Raw genomic sequence first — 17,644 nt, 5'->3', positions numbered from 1 at the left:
ATCAGGAAGTTTAGGGACTGATGATACCCCCTAGTGTTTGCTTTCATTAACACAAAGTGCTTCTAATTTTGAAGGCAAAACACATCTCTGCTTTGTGAACGACCTGTTGATTAGTTTTGCTAGCTTTTTCTCACGAGAAAACATATTTTATATTTCATATTTCAAATATGATCTGGATATGATCATATACTATGGTCATACCAGAGAGCACCTGACCTTTCAGTGTGAGAAAATGAACTTTTCATATATTGCATTTGAAAAGGGCAAGTGTATTAATCTCACTAACACTCACAAACATAAGTTAGAATTTAAAAAATCCCAAACGAAGGTAATTAAACCACATTAACCATTCTCTGATGAAGACTACGGTTTTAAATTTTATATTTGTTCTTCTGTATGATACATACCGTATATGGGTGTAAAATTGAACTGATTTTGGAAGCGGAGTGTTTTCCGTGATCGACTCTGAATGCAGCACTACGTTTGTACGTCGCAGCGTCACAGCCTCGTCCCTCCCTTCTTGAGTGTGCGTGCACGGCTTCTCCGCTGAATACTAGACATCATGGTGAGCGTTTACCGTTGTTTCCTTAATATTTTGCACAGGTTTAAATAAACAGATTCGTTCGTATTTGTCTATAAGCGCTTACAGATTCAGTTCAGCAGCTTCTAAGTCATTAGTCAGTTTCAGTGGCAATTTGGCTCCCCGTTAGCTGGCGGTGCTAACCGGCAAGCAGGCACATGGGCGTTGTGAATGCGCTAGCAGCTAAGCTAACAGCTTAAACGTGGAGCTGTGTGTTATTACATAGGTTGTGATGAAGCTGGCAGATATATGGCAGCGAACGGAGAAAACTGGTGTTTGTGGTTGCTTTGGTGCCCCTCTGGCTGCTCTTGTTCCTCTCGTTTAGCCCGTTAGCATGCTAACAGAAGGTGGATTGTCATTTGTGCTTTGTGACTGTTTGAGGAACAACTCAGCAGTTCTGGACGCTAATAAATGGTTAATAATTGCGGTATAGGCGGAAACAGTGAACGTGACCAACAAGTAACTTTGGTTACCAGCTAACATAAGCCAATGATTTTTACATTTTTACGTTGGGGTTATTTTCTTATTAATTTGGCTAAAAGCTTCTAGCGGTTTCCAGTGCATTAGGGGCGGGGCTCGACTGTCGCTGCTGCCTTCACGGCCCCAGGAAAAAATACCCCGTGCACAACTAGCAGCAACTTATAGACATATATTTCATTTTTAAGTTTGTTAAAATGTAATATTTCGTGGCTTCTTTGTGAACTGTATAAATTTTACTATGATGATCAGTAATCAATGAGTCACTGACGGTTTGACTGTCGCCTTTCTTTGTAGGCGTCCTTATCGATGGCCCCGGTCAACATCTTCAAACATGGAGCAGATGAAGAAAAAGCAGAGACTGCCCGACTGGTGAGTTACTTTGTCTGAGATTCATCTTTGTCATAAAAAAATGTGTTTATTCTGTTTCAGGTGCAGTTAAATCTTTGAATTTTTCTCCCTCTAGTCATCTTTTATTGGTGCCATCGCCATTGGTGATCTGGTGAAGAGCACTCTTGGCCCGAAGGGGATGGTAGGTTGATTCAAAACTCAAGATGCTACTGCTGAATTTTAGTCTAAGGAAACACAAGAATAAGTTGTAATCAGAGGGTTTCTCTTTCTCTTCAGGATAAGATCCTGCTCGGTGGCGGGAAGGCCGGAACAGTGACTGTGACCAATGATGGCGCAACCATCCTGAAAGCTATCGGCGTCGACAACCCAGCTGCCAAAGTTCTGGTTGGTGAGTGGAGACGCTTGACACTTTGGTATCCACGTTAAAGGTTTAAAAGAAAAAATAAACATTAATGAAAAGGTTTCTTGGCGCTGAATTTGCACTACCTCGCTAAAAGTAGGCTAACGAATAAAAAAGCTGATTTAAAGTAGAGTGCTTATCGGTTAAGACGTGGTAAAAAAAATATTCATTAAATGTAATTTAGAGATCCTTTGTGCTAAAATGATACCACACTGTGACCTTTTATCTGAGGTTTTGATGGGAGAACAATTGTGTTTGCAGACATGTCCAAAGTTCAGGACGATGAAGTCGGAGATGGGACGACCTCCGTCACCGTGCTCGCCGCAGAGCTGCTGCGGGTAAATACCTGTTTGTCAGACTCAGATTTCAAAGTAAAGCACACCCTGGTTCCCTGCTGTGGTGGCTATGTGAGCCTTGCTCTCAGTCTCAGCTGTCAGTGTTGCCATTTCAGGAGGCGGAGCTTCTGATCGCCAGGAAGATCCACCCACAGACCATCATCTCCGGCTGGAGGAAAGCGACTCAGGCGGCCAGAGAGGCTCTGAGGGACGCCGCCGTCGACCACAGGTGAGGCAAAATTAAGATGTCCGTGTTTGTCTCCTTACTTTCACCTTCCGCTTTCCCTGCCTCATCATCCTCTCTGGTCTCCATAGCAACGACCCAGCTCGTTTCCAGGAGGACCTGCTGAACATCGCCCGCACCACACTGTCCTCCAAGCTGCTCACTCACCACAAAGATCACTTCGCCAAGCTTGCCGTCAACGCCGTCATGAGGCTGAAAGGCTCTGGAAACTTGGAGGCCATCCACATCATCAAGAAGCTGGGAGGCAGCCTCACCGACTCCTACCTGGATGAAGGTGAGGTCATGCAACGTCACGGATCTCCTGTCTCATTCCTGATTGGCTGCAGGATTTTAATGTCTGCTGTGCATGTCTAGGTTTCCTATTGGACAAGAAGATCGGTGTGAACCAGCCAAAGAGGCTGGAGAACGCCAACATCCTGATCGCCAACACCGGCATGGACACTGATAAGATCAAGGTAAAAACACCAGGTCACTGTCAAGAGACGTTACAAGTTTGTGAAAGAAAGCGAGAGGATCTAAATCGGCTGCTTCCTGTTCCTGTGTGATCGATATCGTGATTGTTTGTGTTTGTGCATCTGTCAGATCTTTGGCTCCAGGGTTCGCGTTGACTCGACAGCAAAGGTCGCAGAGATCGAACTCGCAGAGAAAGAGAAGATGAAGGAGAAGGTCGACAGAATCCTGAAACACGGCATCAACTGCTTCATCAACAGGTACGACTGAACCGCCAGTGCACGTTTCTGTAACCTGTCAGGTGTTCTGCTTCTGTCCTCCCCGAGGTTTAATCACATTGTTTTTGTTGGTCAGTCTAACCTGAAGGTCTTAGTGATGCTGAACTGTGAAGCTTCTTTTAGTTTTTCATAAAGGGCGTGGCAGCTGCATTCTTGCCCAGTCTGGCCCAAACTTCACACGTGTAACCAGAGGTCGATACAAAGACTTTTGTTATTGTATTGTATTTTGCTCACCTCTGTTGCTTGTGAAGCATGCACACAAGAATTTCACTTGCATGTGCTGTACCAGTGTCCCTGCACATGTGATGTGACAATAAAAGTGATTTGATTTGATTTGACACGCCTGCATGCCAGAATTCAGGGGCTGTCATAGCACCATCTTGTTGTACACCTTAAAACAGCAGCAGCTAAATCTGTTTAGTGGATATGAGAATACTACTCACTGATGACAGGATCTCGTACACACAGTTAGCAAAATGCAGACAAGTTTTAAAGACCGTTAAGCCGTTAATTTTGTGTAAATAAACCTCAGAATACAGAATCTAATGTTAACAATGTGTGAAATAGTGAGGCATGTTCATCAGCTTCAGCATGATGAGCTTCCTGTTTGTTTGAGGCAGTGGTCAATGGGACAGTTAACAGTTGCTCACTTTATCTCAGTGTCACTCACCCCAGTGTTTGTTTTGTTTTCTATTCGTACAGGCAGCTCATCTATAACTACCCAGAGCAGCTCTTCGCTCAGGCTGGCGTCATGGCCATCGAGCACGCCGACTTCGCTGGCATTGAGCGCCTCGCTCTCGTCACCGGTGTGTATGCATATACAAACACACAAAAATAAACTGTTCTTTAAGGAAAGGCGTGTTTTACAATCTTTTTCATGTGTTAAATACTTGAAAAAAATGTGACCTTCACTGATTACTGATGTAATCTGATCAGGTGGGGAGATCACCTCCACCTTTGACCACCCAGAGCTGGTGAAGCTCGGGCACTGCAAGCTGATCGAGGAGGTGATGATCGGCGAAGACACGCTCATCCACTTCTCTGGAGTTGCCATGGGTACGAACACACACTGAGGACTTGGAACTCATTTTTCATAATGACATGCTCACCTTTAGCTCCTCCTCTTCCTCAGGTGAGGCATGCACCGTCGTCCTGCGGGGAGCGACCCAGCAGATCCTGGATGAAGCAGAGCGCTCACTGCACGACGCTCTGTGTGTGCTCGCACAGACGGTGAAGGAGCCACGCACCGTCTATGGAGGAGGTAGGCGCACATACAGCTGATCTAAAACTACAGCACTGTCCTCATTCTTCGCCCACCTTACAGCAGAGCACAAAAAATGCTGCACATGTGGAACATTAAGGTTGTTAGTGATGGGAATTTCTGTTAGCAACATAGTAAAGCTGTTTCTGTCCTGGATGCAGTCTCCACTTTACCATCGTGCTCACGGTCTTTAGTGCAATGAAAGTAGAATTAATATTTAAATCCACGCTGCAGAAGGCGCTGCTGTTTTCCTCCTCCGGCACACAAACTGAAATCAGCTGATTGTAGCAGAAGCGGAAGTGGAACCCATAGGTGGGGTCAATCAGCAGGCAGGCTTACAAATCCGAGGAACTGAACTACTGGGAGCCGGTTCTCGATTCCCATCCCTAATGGTGGAACTAATACCATCTCACACCTGTGTGTGTTCTGCTCCTCATCAGGCTGCTCTGAGATGCTGATGGCCAAGGTTGTGAGTGATCTGGCCAACAGGACGCCAGGAAAGGAGTCGGTTGCCATGGAGTCATTTGCCAAGGCTCTGATGATGGTAAATACTAAAACTCTGATTCTACAATTGTAAATTAAAGGAATTTCTTTGATTACAACCACATGTGACTTAGATCTCATGTGTCATCATCCACTTCCTCTTCCAGCTGCCAACCATCATCGCAGACAACGCCGGATACGACAGCGCCGACCTGGTGGCTCAGCTCAGAGCTGCACATCAGGAGAACAAGACCACGTTTGGACTGAGTGAGTGATGCTTACAGACAAGCACACATCACCTCATCTCAGAACTAGAGAAATAATAACCATAATTATTAACAAACACACGTTTGCATTATTTAAAAAAAGAAATCAAGGTTTATCCTTGAACCTGTACTGCTCTACTAACACAGTCAGAACCACGGCTAGCTGCATACCGACTGAATCTAACTTCCTATGAAAATAGGTAAGTGCAGTTAATGCCAGAGAGAAAATATACATGCTAGAAAGACTAGAACTAACATCATATAAAGAGTGTTAACATCTTAGAAAGATGGTTAACTATGTGGCTAAAGTGAAGGATGGGCAAATAACTAAGCTAACATTATAAATATCTAACATCTTTTTTTTTTAAATTGCTTACTTTTAAGCCAAAGTCCCAGAAGATTGGCTAACTGTAGCTAAAGTCACATATAGAAAGCCAATTAAAGCTAAAATCAAAACAGCACGACTACTTAACTGAAGTCATAAACAATTAACATCCTACAAAGATGGTCAACTATAGAAAAGGGCACAGAAAGAATGCAAACATTGAAGAGCAATTGAAAGAGCAATTATGTAGCTAAACACAGAAAAATGACTAACTACAGCTAAGGTTGTGTAAAGACACTTAACTATTTAGTCTGCCATTTTTAGCTTTAGCTAAAGTTAATGTCATAGACAGCTAGTATCATAAAGATGGTTAACTACCTAAGTAAACTTGCGCATAGAAAGCTAACGAAAGACTATTGTACAGAGGTCTAATATATTGTTATCTTGGTCGAATGCTTAGCTAAAGTCACAGGATAATGTTGCAGAGACAGCTAATCTAGAAAGATTAACCATGTAGCTAAAGTCACAGGTGAAAATGCTAACTAAGGCTGTGTCATATAAAAACTACTAACTGTTTGGCTAAATTCCAAAAAAGTTAACTAACGCTGGCGTTATAGACAAAAAGCTAATGTCATAAAAGGATAGCAACTGAGCTAAAGCCACAGAAAGACAACCAACTACCACTTGCACCATAAAGAGGTAGCTAACATCTTAGAAAGTAGGCTAACTGGCTAGCTTAAATCACATTTTATTGTGAATAATTCAAACTGCTGACTAGCTTAGCATACTGTTTCTCTTGGTTTATTCTCGTGATTTGGTGGTTAAGCAGCTGTTAGATTCTAACAGTGTCTGTGTTTCCCCACAGACATGTCTGATGGCACGGTGGGAAACATGGTGGATCTCTGCATCACAGAGTCGTTCCAAGTGAAGCGCCAGATGTTGCTGAGCGCGTCTGAGGCCGCTGAGATGATCCTAAGAGTGGACAACATCATCAAAGCTGCACCCAGGTCAGTTCAGTCCTTTTCAGATCATCTACATTTGTTCGTACCATATTACAGAAACTTACTTTTAATCTCTGTTTGTTTTGTAGGAAGCGAGTTCCCGACCATCACCCCTGCTAGAGGAAGAGGAGGATGAGAAAAAACAAACGGGGATCACTTTAGTTATTTATCACTTCTGTGTAGTTCAAATTACATCAAATTGTCAAATCTTTTTTCTCTGTTGAATTGGCTGATGCTGTCTAACCACCAGACACAGCTTCCATCAGTGGCTCTGCTAATGCTAGCTAATGCTGTGCAGTTTCAGCATAAAGTGAAGGTGAGAAGTCTTTGTTTTTGTTTCTTATGCTAACATTAGCTGAGCACTTGGCCCAGGCTGGTTGGTGCCAGCTACGCTTAGGACAGAAGTTTGAACATTGTTTTGTTTACTGAATAAATGAACCGGTCACCATTACCTGATTCTTTTGTTGTTTGTTGTTGTTATTTATTAAGTTTTTCATTCTTCGGCATTTATATTTAACACTTTCCAAATAATAGAAGTAATCACTGCAACTGAAAAATCTGAAGCAGATTTAATCTTGTATAATTAGTCAGACTGTACATCAGGTTGGTGCAGGTTTCTAGATGTCTGATGAGTTGTTCTACTGAGATCAGCAGCTTGGAAACTGTAATCTGATTACTTTTTTCAAGTAACGAGTAATGTAAGGGATTACTATTGCAAAAACGGTAATTAGATTACCGTTACTTTCACGTAGGAACACTGCGTTACTAAAACCGTGATTTTTTTGCGAGAACGTCTCATGACAGTGACGTAAGCGAGTGCGACGTTCGTGACAACAGCTGTGTGCAGATCATAATATATCGAGTGCGGACAGAGTGTAGCGTGCAGCGTTTAAAGCGTGGAAGTACTGATCTTATTTTGAGTTTGATTCCATAAAAAGTGACAAAAACATTAGTGTCCGTTGTGCGTGGGAAGAAAACTTTTTACAGCGAAAAAACCCCTAAACTTCCAGCAAGCACAGAGTGTATTATGACTGTAATGTGAAATTCACAGAGAAACTCGCGGATTCTTCCACTGACCGCTGCGGCACACCTGCACCAGGGTAAACCTCCGCCTACCCCAGTCCTGCTTTACAGGTGAAAATAGAGCAACAGGACCGCTAGTCTTTGATTTTATTTATTTTCTGCTGTGTTTTACTTTCATCTATTTGAAAGAGTGAGTGTAAACACAAAAAAATATTTTATTTTATGTGCAGGAATGTGCAGAAAATAGGTTTAAATGTTAAACAAATTTCTTCCAGTCAGAGAATGTTGCATATAATTAAGTTTTTTGCTTGATGCATAAAGTTAAAAGATTTAAAGTTTTAAAAAGAGACGTTTCCATTTGATTACATTTTGCATGATGGATTATGCAGAAAAAGTAGAATTGGGCTGAAAGATCTATCGCTTTATCACCTATTCAGGTTGTAAATCGTGTTTTTAAAAAGTAACTAAGTAATGAATTACCTTTGAAAATAAGTAATCAGTAAAGTAACGGGATTACTTTTGGGGGGAAGTAATCAGTAATTAGTAACTGATTACTTTTTCAAGTAACTTGACCAACACTGTTGGAAACTGAAAATCTATCACTCATTTTCAAGGTAATACATTTATTGGTTACTTTATTAGCTACATCTCACTGTTTCCTGGCTTTACCTTTGCCTTCAGAACTGCCTCAGATATTTTGGTCCATGTTAACATGATGTCATTACACAGCTGCAGTACGTTGCACATTCATGATGCAATTCTCTCATTCTGCAACATCCCAAAGCTCCTCTGTTAGATGGCGATTTGGTGACTGTGACATCATCTATGACTGGCTGATGTGACAGTTGTATTAACATGTCGTTGAGCATGTGTACGTAATGAGTACTTTTATATATAAAGATGTAAAATATATACAGATTTATTTATGATCAGCTGTTGTGGTGAGATACACCAGAAATTACATTTCATAACCTGGAAATGAGCAAGCAGAGGATTGGGAGTGCTGATTATTGATTGATCTGCAGTAACTTACTGAGGTCAAAGTGACTACACTGTAAAATCTAATTAGTTCCCAGAACTCAAAAAAATTATGGAAACTCGTTGCCTCAAAAAAATTGAGTAAAGCTTAGCTAAAAATGACTAAGTTAGGATAACTTATTTACTTTGAGTACTCTGTACAAGCTCATTTGTTCCCAGAACTCAAAAAAATTGGATCAAGTTTACGTAAGATGACCAAGTTAGGGCAACTTACTCATTTTGAGTACACTGTACAGCCTTGTTAGTTCCCAGAACTCAAAAAAATTATGGAAACTCGTTGCCTCAAAAAAACTAGGTAAAGCTTACTTAAGATGACTGTTAGGACAACTTATTCATTGCAAGTCTGCAGTATTAACAATAACTTGATATTTCTGACTGTACAATACTAATTGTTTACCTACTGACAAACATGTTAAGTTCAACTAAATGAAAAAACAATTTGTGGTAACCTGAATATGATTAAAAATAATTAACAACACTTTTTGTAATGACGTTAAAATGAGCCCAACTTTTATTTTCAAACACAACAAAGTATAACAGCCAACATACTGGACACTGTTCTGCTGAACAACAAACAATTATATTGCCATCACTGTTATAATCTTACAATGAAACAAAGTCTCAGATTTAATTATTCTGAAAATAAGTTTAGGTCTACCACAAGTTTGTTTTGTACTTACATTACTTATATAATCAAAATAAAATATTTGTTGTTCTGTCACAAGTGCAGTCTCTAATTTAAACAACACATTTGTTTTCCATTCCAACACAGGAGCTGGAATGTTGTATTATTTTAAGGATGCTTGTTTCCAGTCCAGGCATTACTGCCTGAATGACTGTCATGGATCGAGGTGATCCAAACGTAGGTGCAGAAGAAAGTCTTTAACTTCCCTTAAGTACAGTGGCAGTGGATGTGGGTTGGAGATGCAATGAGCTTGAATCTGCAGGCGACCATCTTCACTGACAACACCATCTGTGACGGAGGACTCATCTCTCCTGTTGTCCTGCAAGCAAACAATCATATTTTTTGGAACATGAACTTAATTGCTTTCTTAAAACATTTTTTCTGCATTTGGTATAAAACAGACTCCAATTTAGACGATCTCAGGCCCCTCCCCACCGGAGAGGTGACATTCAATGTCCCAAATTGTCAGTCTGGATAGGCCTGACCACCACCCAACATACAATAATGTCATGAAAGCATCATTTTAAAAAGGGCTATGCAAACATGGCCAATAACTTTCATTCTAATGATGTGCAAAATGATTTTGGGCACAAAACAGATTTTGCTGTTAGAAAACTTGCAGACTTCACTATATACAGTGTAGACCCTCTAAACTAAGTTTGGGGGATGTGATCTTTCAAGAAATGCAGACCAAACTGTTGTTGTTTGTTTACTTACACAGCATGTCTTGTAGAATTAACTGGAGTCACCAGCAACAGCATAGTGCAGTCATATCTCAAGTCTAATAACAGAAGACAGGAAAAGATCAGTAAAGAAACAACTTCCCCAAACCAAAGCACAAATAAAACAATAAGTAAAACAGGCTGATCTAAAGTATGATTAAAGTTCAGCCTGATTAATATAAATGTCACTGACAGTTGCTAATATATTGGAAAACCAAAATACTTACTGATGTCTTTCTGTCCAACAACAGGAGTGCTGGTCCCGAGCCTCAAAGACAGTAAGAAGCAAGCAGAGGGAGAAAAAACAACATTTTTCAGAAACTGATTTGATCCTTAATGGCTGTGCAATCATTGTAACATAGAGTTTGCTTATGTTGTTAAATAAAGGCTAGATTTGACATTAATAGATGCCACAGATGTTCTAAAGCTGCCACAAAGCATGAAAAAAAAAAAAAATAGACATCTCCGAAAACGTCGGAGCATTTTTGCAAATATGTGATGTCTTGATAAATCGAGCAGATATTTGAAATTTACACAGCTACATTCTCGCCTGAAAATATCTTAAAAGTTTATTTTGTGACCCAGAAAAAGTAACAAGTTTTTCAGCGGCGCTCCTCCGCCATTGCCGCGCTTACAAGTACGCACAGGCTCCGACAACCGTGGCCGACAAATGCGATCCTCCTTTTCCCCAGACTACCCTTTCTGGGTCACAAAATAACCTTTTAAGATATTTTCAGGCGACAATGTAGCTATGTAATGCTCAAATATCTACTTAATTTATCAAAATATCACATATTTGCAAAAGTGCTTCCACGTTTTCGGAGAGCTCTGTTATCCACCCCCCACACCCCACACCTACCCTACCCCGGGCTGCACCTCTCGAAGAATTTTGTCTGGGCTCTTATCTCACTTATTTATTTCAAACAATCAACAGAAAATTTCACCACATAGTTTTATGTAAGGTTTTTAAGGCTGTGGTGTTAATTTTTAAGTAACATGAGCCCAGCGGCAGCAGCAACGCTAGGCTAACACTAATGAGCTAGCAAGATTATAAACCTGGTACTAAACTAAGAGAAGCCACAAAATCAGTTTAAATAAGAGTAAACATTTACTCACCAAGTCAGTGTATCAGGTAAAGATCCACAGCAATGACAACAATAATATCTTGAGCTGACGCTTCTCCAGGTTTGCTCAACATATTCCATAAAAAATGCACCGTGAACATGCGGACTGATCCGCGAGGGAGGAGGACGGTAGTCACGTGGCATTTTCAAACCACATCTTTCATCCTTCCGCACTGAGAAGCAAAACTTCCAGCTTACTTAGTTTTTCTAAGTTAAGACAACTCAAATAAATGGAGTTTATCAGCGTTTTTGCATAAAAAGTACTGGTAACTTATTTAAATTGAGTTCTAATAACAAATTGATAAAAATTGAGTTCAGCCTATTTAATATTTTTAATTAAACACAATATTACATTTTACAGTGTAAGACCTCAGAGTGTCAACAGTTACTCAACCTGACTTGACCACACAGATGGCTTTTAATAGAGAAATGTTTAACCTTTAACTAAGACTAGAAAAAAAAATGCCTGCTGGTTAAAATAAGATTTAAACCACTGAAGCGCAGTTCCTGTAATGCTTTCACAACTCTCCAGTCTAGAGACAAGAATACAATAGTCTACTGTGTGTAATGAAGCACTTGGATCTGAAAGTAGCAAGTACCCGGTCCCGGAGCTGGTGACAAACAGCAGAGAAAAGGAGTTTAGAGATGATTAAAAGCAGTATGGCATGTTTAAAGTCAGCTGGAACATTCCCAGTCGGAAGACGGGCATTAATGATGGACAAGACACTCAGCCCAACAGTTATACAGTTATAAAATTATAAAACAGTTATAAAATACTAATTTAATATAATATTAGTCTAACAACATCCTGGTAAGATGGTGTCATCCATTTGACCATATCTTGATGATAGGGTGCTAAGTTACCAGCTAAAGGTGCCAGTATACCCACCATGTTACTCACATGCCGTCTGTGACTTCATCACACATCGATTTCTGCTCTCTGTTCTGGCCGCTGAGTCTCCTGAACAGTAGGTGTCAGCACTCAGACGATAGCGCCACATCAACATTGGTTAAATGTTGGGGAAGAGGTCATAAGTGGGAGCAAAGCTTTTTTCATCTTTTAATCTCTATGAGTCTCTGAGCTTCTGTACTGAAAAATCATTAAAATCAACACTATCTTACACTCGTACCTTCAACCCAGCGGCAGCGGTAAAAGCACAACGTTACAGAGTTGTTTAACTTGTAGAAGTGGTTGCTATGCATATGATGTCAATTTGATGCCAACTTTATCGTATATCGCAGTTGACAAGCCACTGCAGGGCAGGAATAAAATTTAGCGGGCTTCATTTGTAACGTTCATAAAAATGTTTGGTGCCCTCTGGTGGCCATAACAGAGGTCCAGTTAGCTGAGGTGAAGTCTAGCAGACAGTCAGCAGCTACAGCCATCTGTGTCACCATCCACCTGTCAGTCAAAGAAGCCATGCCTCTAATAATGCAGACTTTAAGCCTTTATACAATTTAATTTGTAAACCTGTTTAAATTATTTAAACAGGTTTACATATAAAGAGGGAAATCAAACATCTTTTTTTCTGCTTTAACGTTTTAACATGGGAGTCTGGGGGGCTCAAGTCAGGTCGCAACTTTAATAATAAAAAAATAATACATTAAAAAAAGCCTTGACCTCCCAGATTTGGTCATATACTCTATTGGTAGCTGAGAGAGCCTTTGGATGACTTAAATACTTGTTGATCCACATTACCTAAAAGCTACTTATGTGATCAAATAACTGAATAATAAAGACCTCTTCTGTCTGTTTAAGCTTTGGGGGGTGGACCTTCTCACAGTTTATTCACAGACTCAGATCCAATCAGACTTACAGTTCAGTCTGATAAACTTCCCCGTCAGGTGCCAAACAGCAGTCTCTCAGACTGGCAAATACAGACATGTTCAGGCTGCTGCTCCTGCTGTTTTTAACATGGATGAGCTCAGCGCTGGTCAGGTAGGACATTTACACCTTTGTTAATATGGTTGTTCTCTTTATATTAACAGCTGTGCAGCCACCAGGGATTTACCAATATAAAGTCTGCTTTTCTTCTTTGTTGTACATTTATCAAGGTGCTGTTTAGTGGACCTTCTTCTGTTGAGCCAAAACTAGGCCAACTGTTTTAAAATCAATAAAGACAATTTGATATAAAAAGTTTTAAAAGAAAAAAAATACTTACAGAGATACTAAAATGTTCCATCGTCAGCATACCTCTTAGACGGACGCGTTCAATTCGTACTCGATTGCGAGCTGATGGCCTGCTGAACGAGTTCCTGAAGGATCACGCCCCTGACATGATTAACCGCCGCTACGCTCAGTGCATCCCGTCCAGCACGCCATCACTGAGGCTCGGACGCACCAGCGAGAGGATCTACAACTTCATGGATGTAAGAAGAACAACACTGAGAGTCACGGTTGCTGGTTCAAAGCTTTCAGCTATTATTAAAATATCCAGTGAGAAGTTTTAACCTTGTTGCAGTGATTTGAATATTCCTCTAGGGGTCAGTGTTTTCCATAAATATGCTGATTTGTTAAGGATGATTATCAGATTCAAGGGAAAGTTGCTCACTTCCGAAATATCAGGACAACTGTATGTCCTAAGTATGCAACTAAAGTTGGACAGAAGCAGTAATTAAAAAAGAAATAAAATAAGGAAAAAGTTATAATTTGTACTGCATTTCCATTCTTTATGTCCTCATATATGTCCCCAAAGTAAGATGCAGTTATTTCCTACATATAGAAGCTTTAAAATGAAAACAACACAGCCCAGTTGACTGAATAGAAACTAACTTAACTAATTTAGATTATGAAAACAAAGCGAGTGCCAAGATGAAAAGAATCTGTTAGCATACATGCTAACATTAGCATGAGCATGTGACAACCGGCAAACTTTTTATTTTTCCCAGAGAATTTTTCAAATTACAATCTCAGCCACACTTTGTGCCCCTGCTGCGTTTCAGGCTCAGTTTTATGGTGAGATCAGTTTGGGGACTCCAGAGCAGAACTTTTCTGTGATTTTTGACACCGGATCAGCTGATCTCTGGGTGCCATCAACCTACTGCATCAGCGAGGCCTGCGGTAACACCTTACACAGCACCGCACAATACCACACAACACCAGTGTTGTGTTTGCAGGTCAGGGCAGCCTGACTTTGGTTTATTTTGTTCCAGTCTGATAAGAAGTTCAAGGTCTGTGTGTGTCTGTGTGTGCTTGTATAATGATGTTGTAGGGACATAAATCTGATAAAGTCCACATAAAGTAAATAACAAATTTTGTGTCTTCATGTAATGAATATAAGAAAAGGTAATGTCTCTGTGTGTGTTTGCGTTCACAGCGCTCCACAGGCGTTTCAAGGCATTTAAATCAGCTTCGTTCAGGCATGATGGTCGGAGATTTGGGATTTACTACGGATCAGGTCACCTGCTTGGAACTATGGCCAAAGACACACTGAAGGTCCAAAAGCTCTCAACATTAAAAAGCTAAACTTCAGTTTTAAAATTAGCTAACAGCTGCCACGATTAATTTCAAAAATATTCTCATCCATCAAACTCAGTTTGACATTCAGGCACAACTAAAGGAGTACTGTTTTTATCTTAATCAACTTGTTCCAGATTGGTGGTCTAACCATCCTGAACCAAGAGTTTGGGGAGTCCGTTTACGAACCTAGTGAATCATTCCTGACGGCGAAGTTTGACGGTGTTCTGGGAATGAGTTACCAATCCCTTGCAGAGATTCTGGGCACCAATGTTTTTGACAACATGATTGCACAGAAGCTAGTGGACCAGCCAGTGTTCTCCTTTTACCTGAGCAGGTGCATTCATATCAAGAGCTCACCATTACACCTCATTTAGATGCTCATTGTCAGGCTCAGAGATGCATGAGAGGGAGGATAATTACTTCTTCCTGTCTCTTAACCTCTTACTACCCACCTGGTTGTTGGCAGCCCTGCTGAAAAGCTGGATGATTTTACCTTCACATTTTAAATGTTAAGAGGGTTTATTTTTAGAATTTCTGGGTAAGCAACTTTAAAACAGGCAGAAGTTTCACAACAAGTTCTCAAGAGGTAAAGGCAGGGCTAGAGATAGGCACAGAGAAGTTGAAAGGTCAAGGGTAACCAGGTAGTTTAAAGGGGTTTTACTGTGAGCTGTCAAGATGAGGGTTTTTCCGAAGGTTTCAGTTTTTTAACAGGATCTGCCTAGTCTGTGTCTAGGTCTAAGACTTATAGACTTCCTACCATCTACAGTGATTTCAGAACAAATCCGCTTGGCTTCACTGACAAGAGCATCTGGTGAGCAGTGTTTCATAGATACTCGATGTTCTCGGAAGGTCTTATGGCTTCTAAGTATGATTAAGTACTACAGGTTAATTCTACAATTTCGATCAAAGACATGATAGAATAAAGAAGAACAATCACTGGGTGAACCAGGAAGATCCATATGGTTGTAATTATTTAAGCATTCTTCTAGTGTTTCAGGGGTCCAGTCCAAGAGTATCTGGTTTCCCACTGAACAGAGATGCTGTACTTCGTGAGGAATTTAAACATGTTTGTTTTTCTCTTCATATGAGAGTTTTTATCTTTTGTTTACTTAAATATAAGTTTTGTGCCTGCAGAAAAAGTAGCCGTACCAAGCCAGCAGGGGAACTGTTGTTAGGCGGAACAAACGAAGCGCTGTATATTGGACCAATCAACTGGCATCCTGTCACTGCCAAGGGGTATTGGCAGATCAAGATGGACAGGTACATTTTTCATTACCCAACAGCACAGCACTTTGGCAGCAGGGGAAACGGCACAAGACCTTTACCCATCCTTGTGAAGACATTCATTAATAGAAACATAAAAATGCTTAATGTTTCAGTGTGGCAGTACAAGGTGTGAACTTGTTTTGTCCAAGTGGATGTCAGGCGATTGTTGATACTGGAACTTCCCTCATTGCTGGACCAACCAATGACATTCTGAGGCTCCAACAGCTGATTGGAGCAACACCCTCAAACTTGGGAGAGGTACCAAAATATGTCATCTCAAGTCGTAACCAAAGAAAGTTATGACTTTTTCAAAGTAAATGTTTTACCTACAGAGGGGGCACTTAGACCTCCTACTTATTCCTGCTTTAAAAACAATGTCAGATATTTCTTGAGAATACTATATGACTACCATAACTGAATTTTTTCAGCATGTCACTCCTCATTTTGTGTGTTTCAGTTTGTTATCGACTGTGCCAGGTTGTCCAGTTTGCCTCAGGTGACTTTTGTCCTGAATGGAACAGAGTACACGCTAACAAGCGAACAGTACATCAGGAAGGTAAGAAGGCTTGTTTGTTGTCTTTAGCTTTTTTTAGAACAGCTGCCAGTCTTCTCTTTCTTTCTTTTTCTTTCTTTCTTTTTTGATAAAATAGTAGGAAGGGTAATTGTTTTTGTGTATTCAAAAATGTGTATTATTTTATTATTTTAATGATGCACCTGTCAAATGGCTAAAATCAAAGATTGTCTTTTGAAATGCAGCTAGCATTTAAACTTCTGTTTACAGATTCTTTGCATTTTTGATGCATTTGCATTCTTTTTACCTCACCCCTAAAAGAAACCACATAAAAAATCATAAATAGATCATTAATGCATTGAGACTTAAGTGCAAATTTAAAGTACTATATACAGTTATTTGGCAGCTATATTTATCTTATATACTTAAGATTTTTACTGACAATTAAAATTACTTAATAAATATAATGTCTCTTTTATAAATGAAGCTACTTAACAACTATACAATCCACTGAAGAAGTAAAAACCAGCAGTTATTTTTCCACACAAAAGTTTCCAGTTCTGTAACTGCTAAATTTCTCCTTCCTCGTGATCATTTCAGTATTTTAAAAGTAAGTCAGACTTTCAATTTATTTTTGTAGTTTGTTTAAAAAAAATAAAGTAAAAACTGGATACTGTTTGTCATTATCAGGAGACACTTGGCAAGAATGAGTTCTGTTTCAGCGGTTTCCAGGCTGTGGAGATTTTTTCCAGCACAGACCCTCAGTGGATTCTGGGAGATGTATTTCTGACAGAGTACTACTCCATCTTCGATAAAGGATATGACCGGGTTGGCTTAGCACGTGCCAGACACCCTCCTGAACCATAACTTACTGGCAAACTCAACAATCAATAAATACTGCACAATCAAAAAGCATTTTGTCATTCCCTGGCCTATTATTGCTCACACATCCTATATTAAGGACAAATAACTGTCTAGAAACTGCTGATTACTGCTGATGATGCATTACCATTACTTCTGCCCCACTGAGAACAAAGTTAACATTTTATTTGAAAAAGTACAGTTATTGGAGATTTAACAGCAGCAACAGAGATTGTACATTCATCACTTTGTTTACATTTACAAATGCATGTGTGATTTGTGACACAAAGAAAGAAAATTTTGTTCTTCTCCCCTGAGTACCAGTGTTTCATTAAGTGTTACAGTTCCTCTAATGGCCACCAGATGCCATCCAAGAAGACTTTATTGAAGTGGATGAGAACCCCCATTCTTCCAGTATAAACAGCTAACTTGAAATGTTCTCATGTGGGCTGGAAGTTATTCTTCAGCTAGAAAAATCACAAAGAAGCATAGGTTTGTTTTTT

The 17,644-nt window shown here is 40.1% G+C and overlaps 2 protein-coding genes across 2 annotated transcripts; both read left to right on the top strand.

Moving 5' to 3' along the window:
• Positions 1-449: 449 nt before the first annotated feature.
• Positions 450-6,907, top strand: cct2 (chaperonin containing TCP1, subunit 2 (beta)). Its single transcript, XM_031737162.2, has 16 exons — positions 450-565; positions 1,355-1,429; positions 1,524-1,589; positions 1,685-1,796; positions 2,070-2,146; positions 2,260-2,372; positions 2,459-2,661; positions 2,742-2,842; positions 2,970-3,097; positions 3,818-3,921; positions 4,052-4,171; positions 4,248-4,376; positions 4,817-4,920; positions 5,027-5,126; positions 6,316-6,457; positions 6,541-6,907. The coding sequence occupies exons 1-16, from the start codon at positions 563-565 to the stop codon at positions 6,569-6,571; spliced, it is 1,608 nt and encodes a 535-aa protein (XP_031593022.1). The 5' UTR covers positions 450-562; the 3' UTR covers positions 6,572-6,907.
• Positions 6,908-12,852: 5,945 nt separating this feature from the next.
• On the top strand, positions 12,853-17,195 carry nots (nothepsin). Its single transcript, XM_031737172.2, has 9 exons — positions 12,853-12,982; positions 13,233-13,413; positions 13,987-14,104; positions 14,361-14,479; positions 14,638-14,837; positions 15,638-15,763; positions 15,883-16,027; positions 16,227-16,325; positions 16,971-17,195. Exons 1-9 carry the CDS (start codon positions 12,927-12,929, stop codon positions 17,145-17,147), a joined length of 1,221 nt encoding a protein of 406 aa, XP_031593032.1. The 5' UTR covers positions 12,853-12,926; the 3' UTR covers positions 17,148-17,195.
• The last annotated feature ends 449 nt before the right edge of the window (positions 17,196-17,644 follow it).

The sequence above is a fragment of the Oreochromis aureus genome, linkage group 17 (genome assembly GCF_013358895.1).
Source record: "Oreochromis aureus strain Israel breed Guangdong linkage group 17, ZZ_aureus, whole genome shotgun sequence".
Classification (NCBI taxonomy): Eukaryota; Metazoa; Chordata; class Actinopteri; order Cichliformes; family Cichlidae; genus Oreochromis; species Oreochromis aureus.
This window is presented reverse-complemented; position numbering and strand designations above follow the sequence as displayed.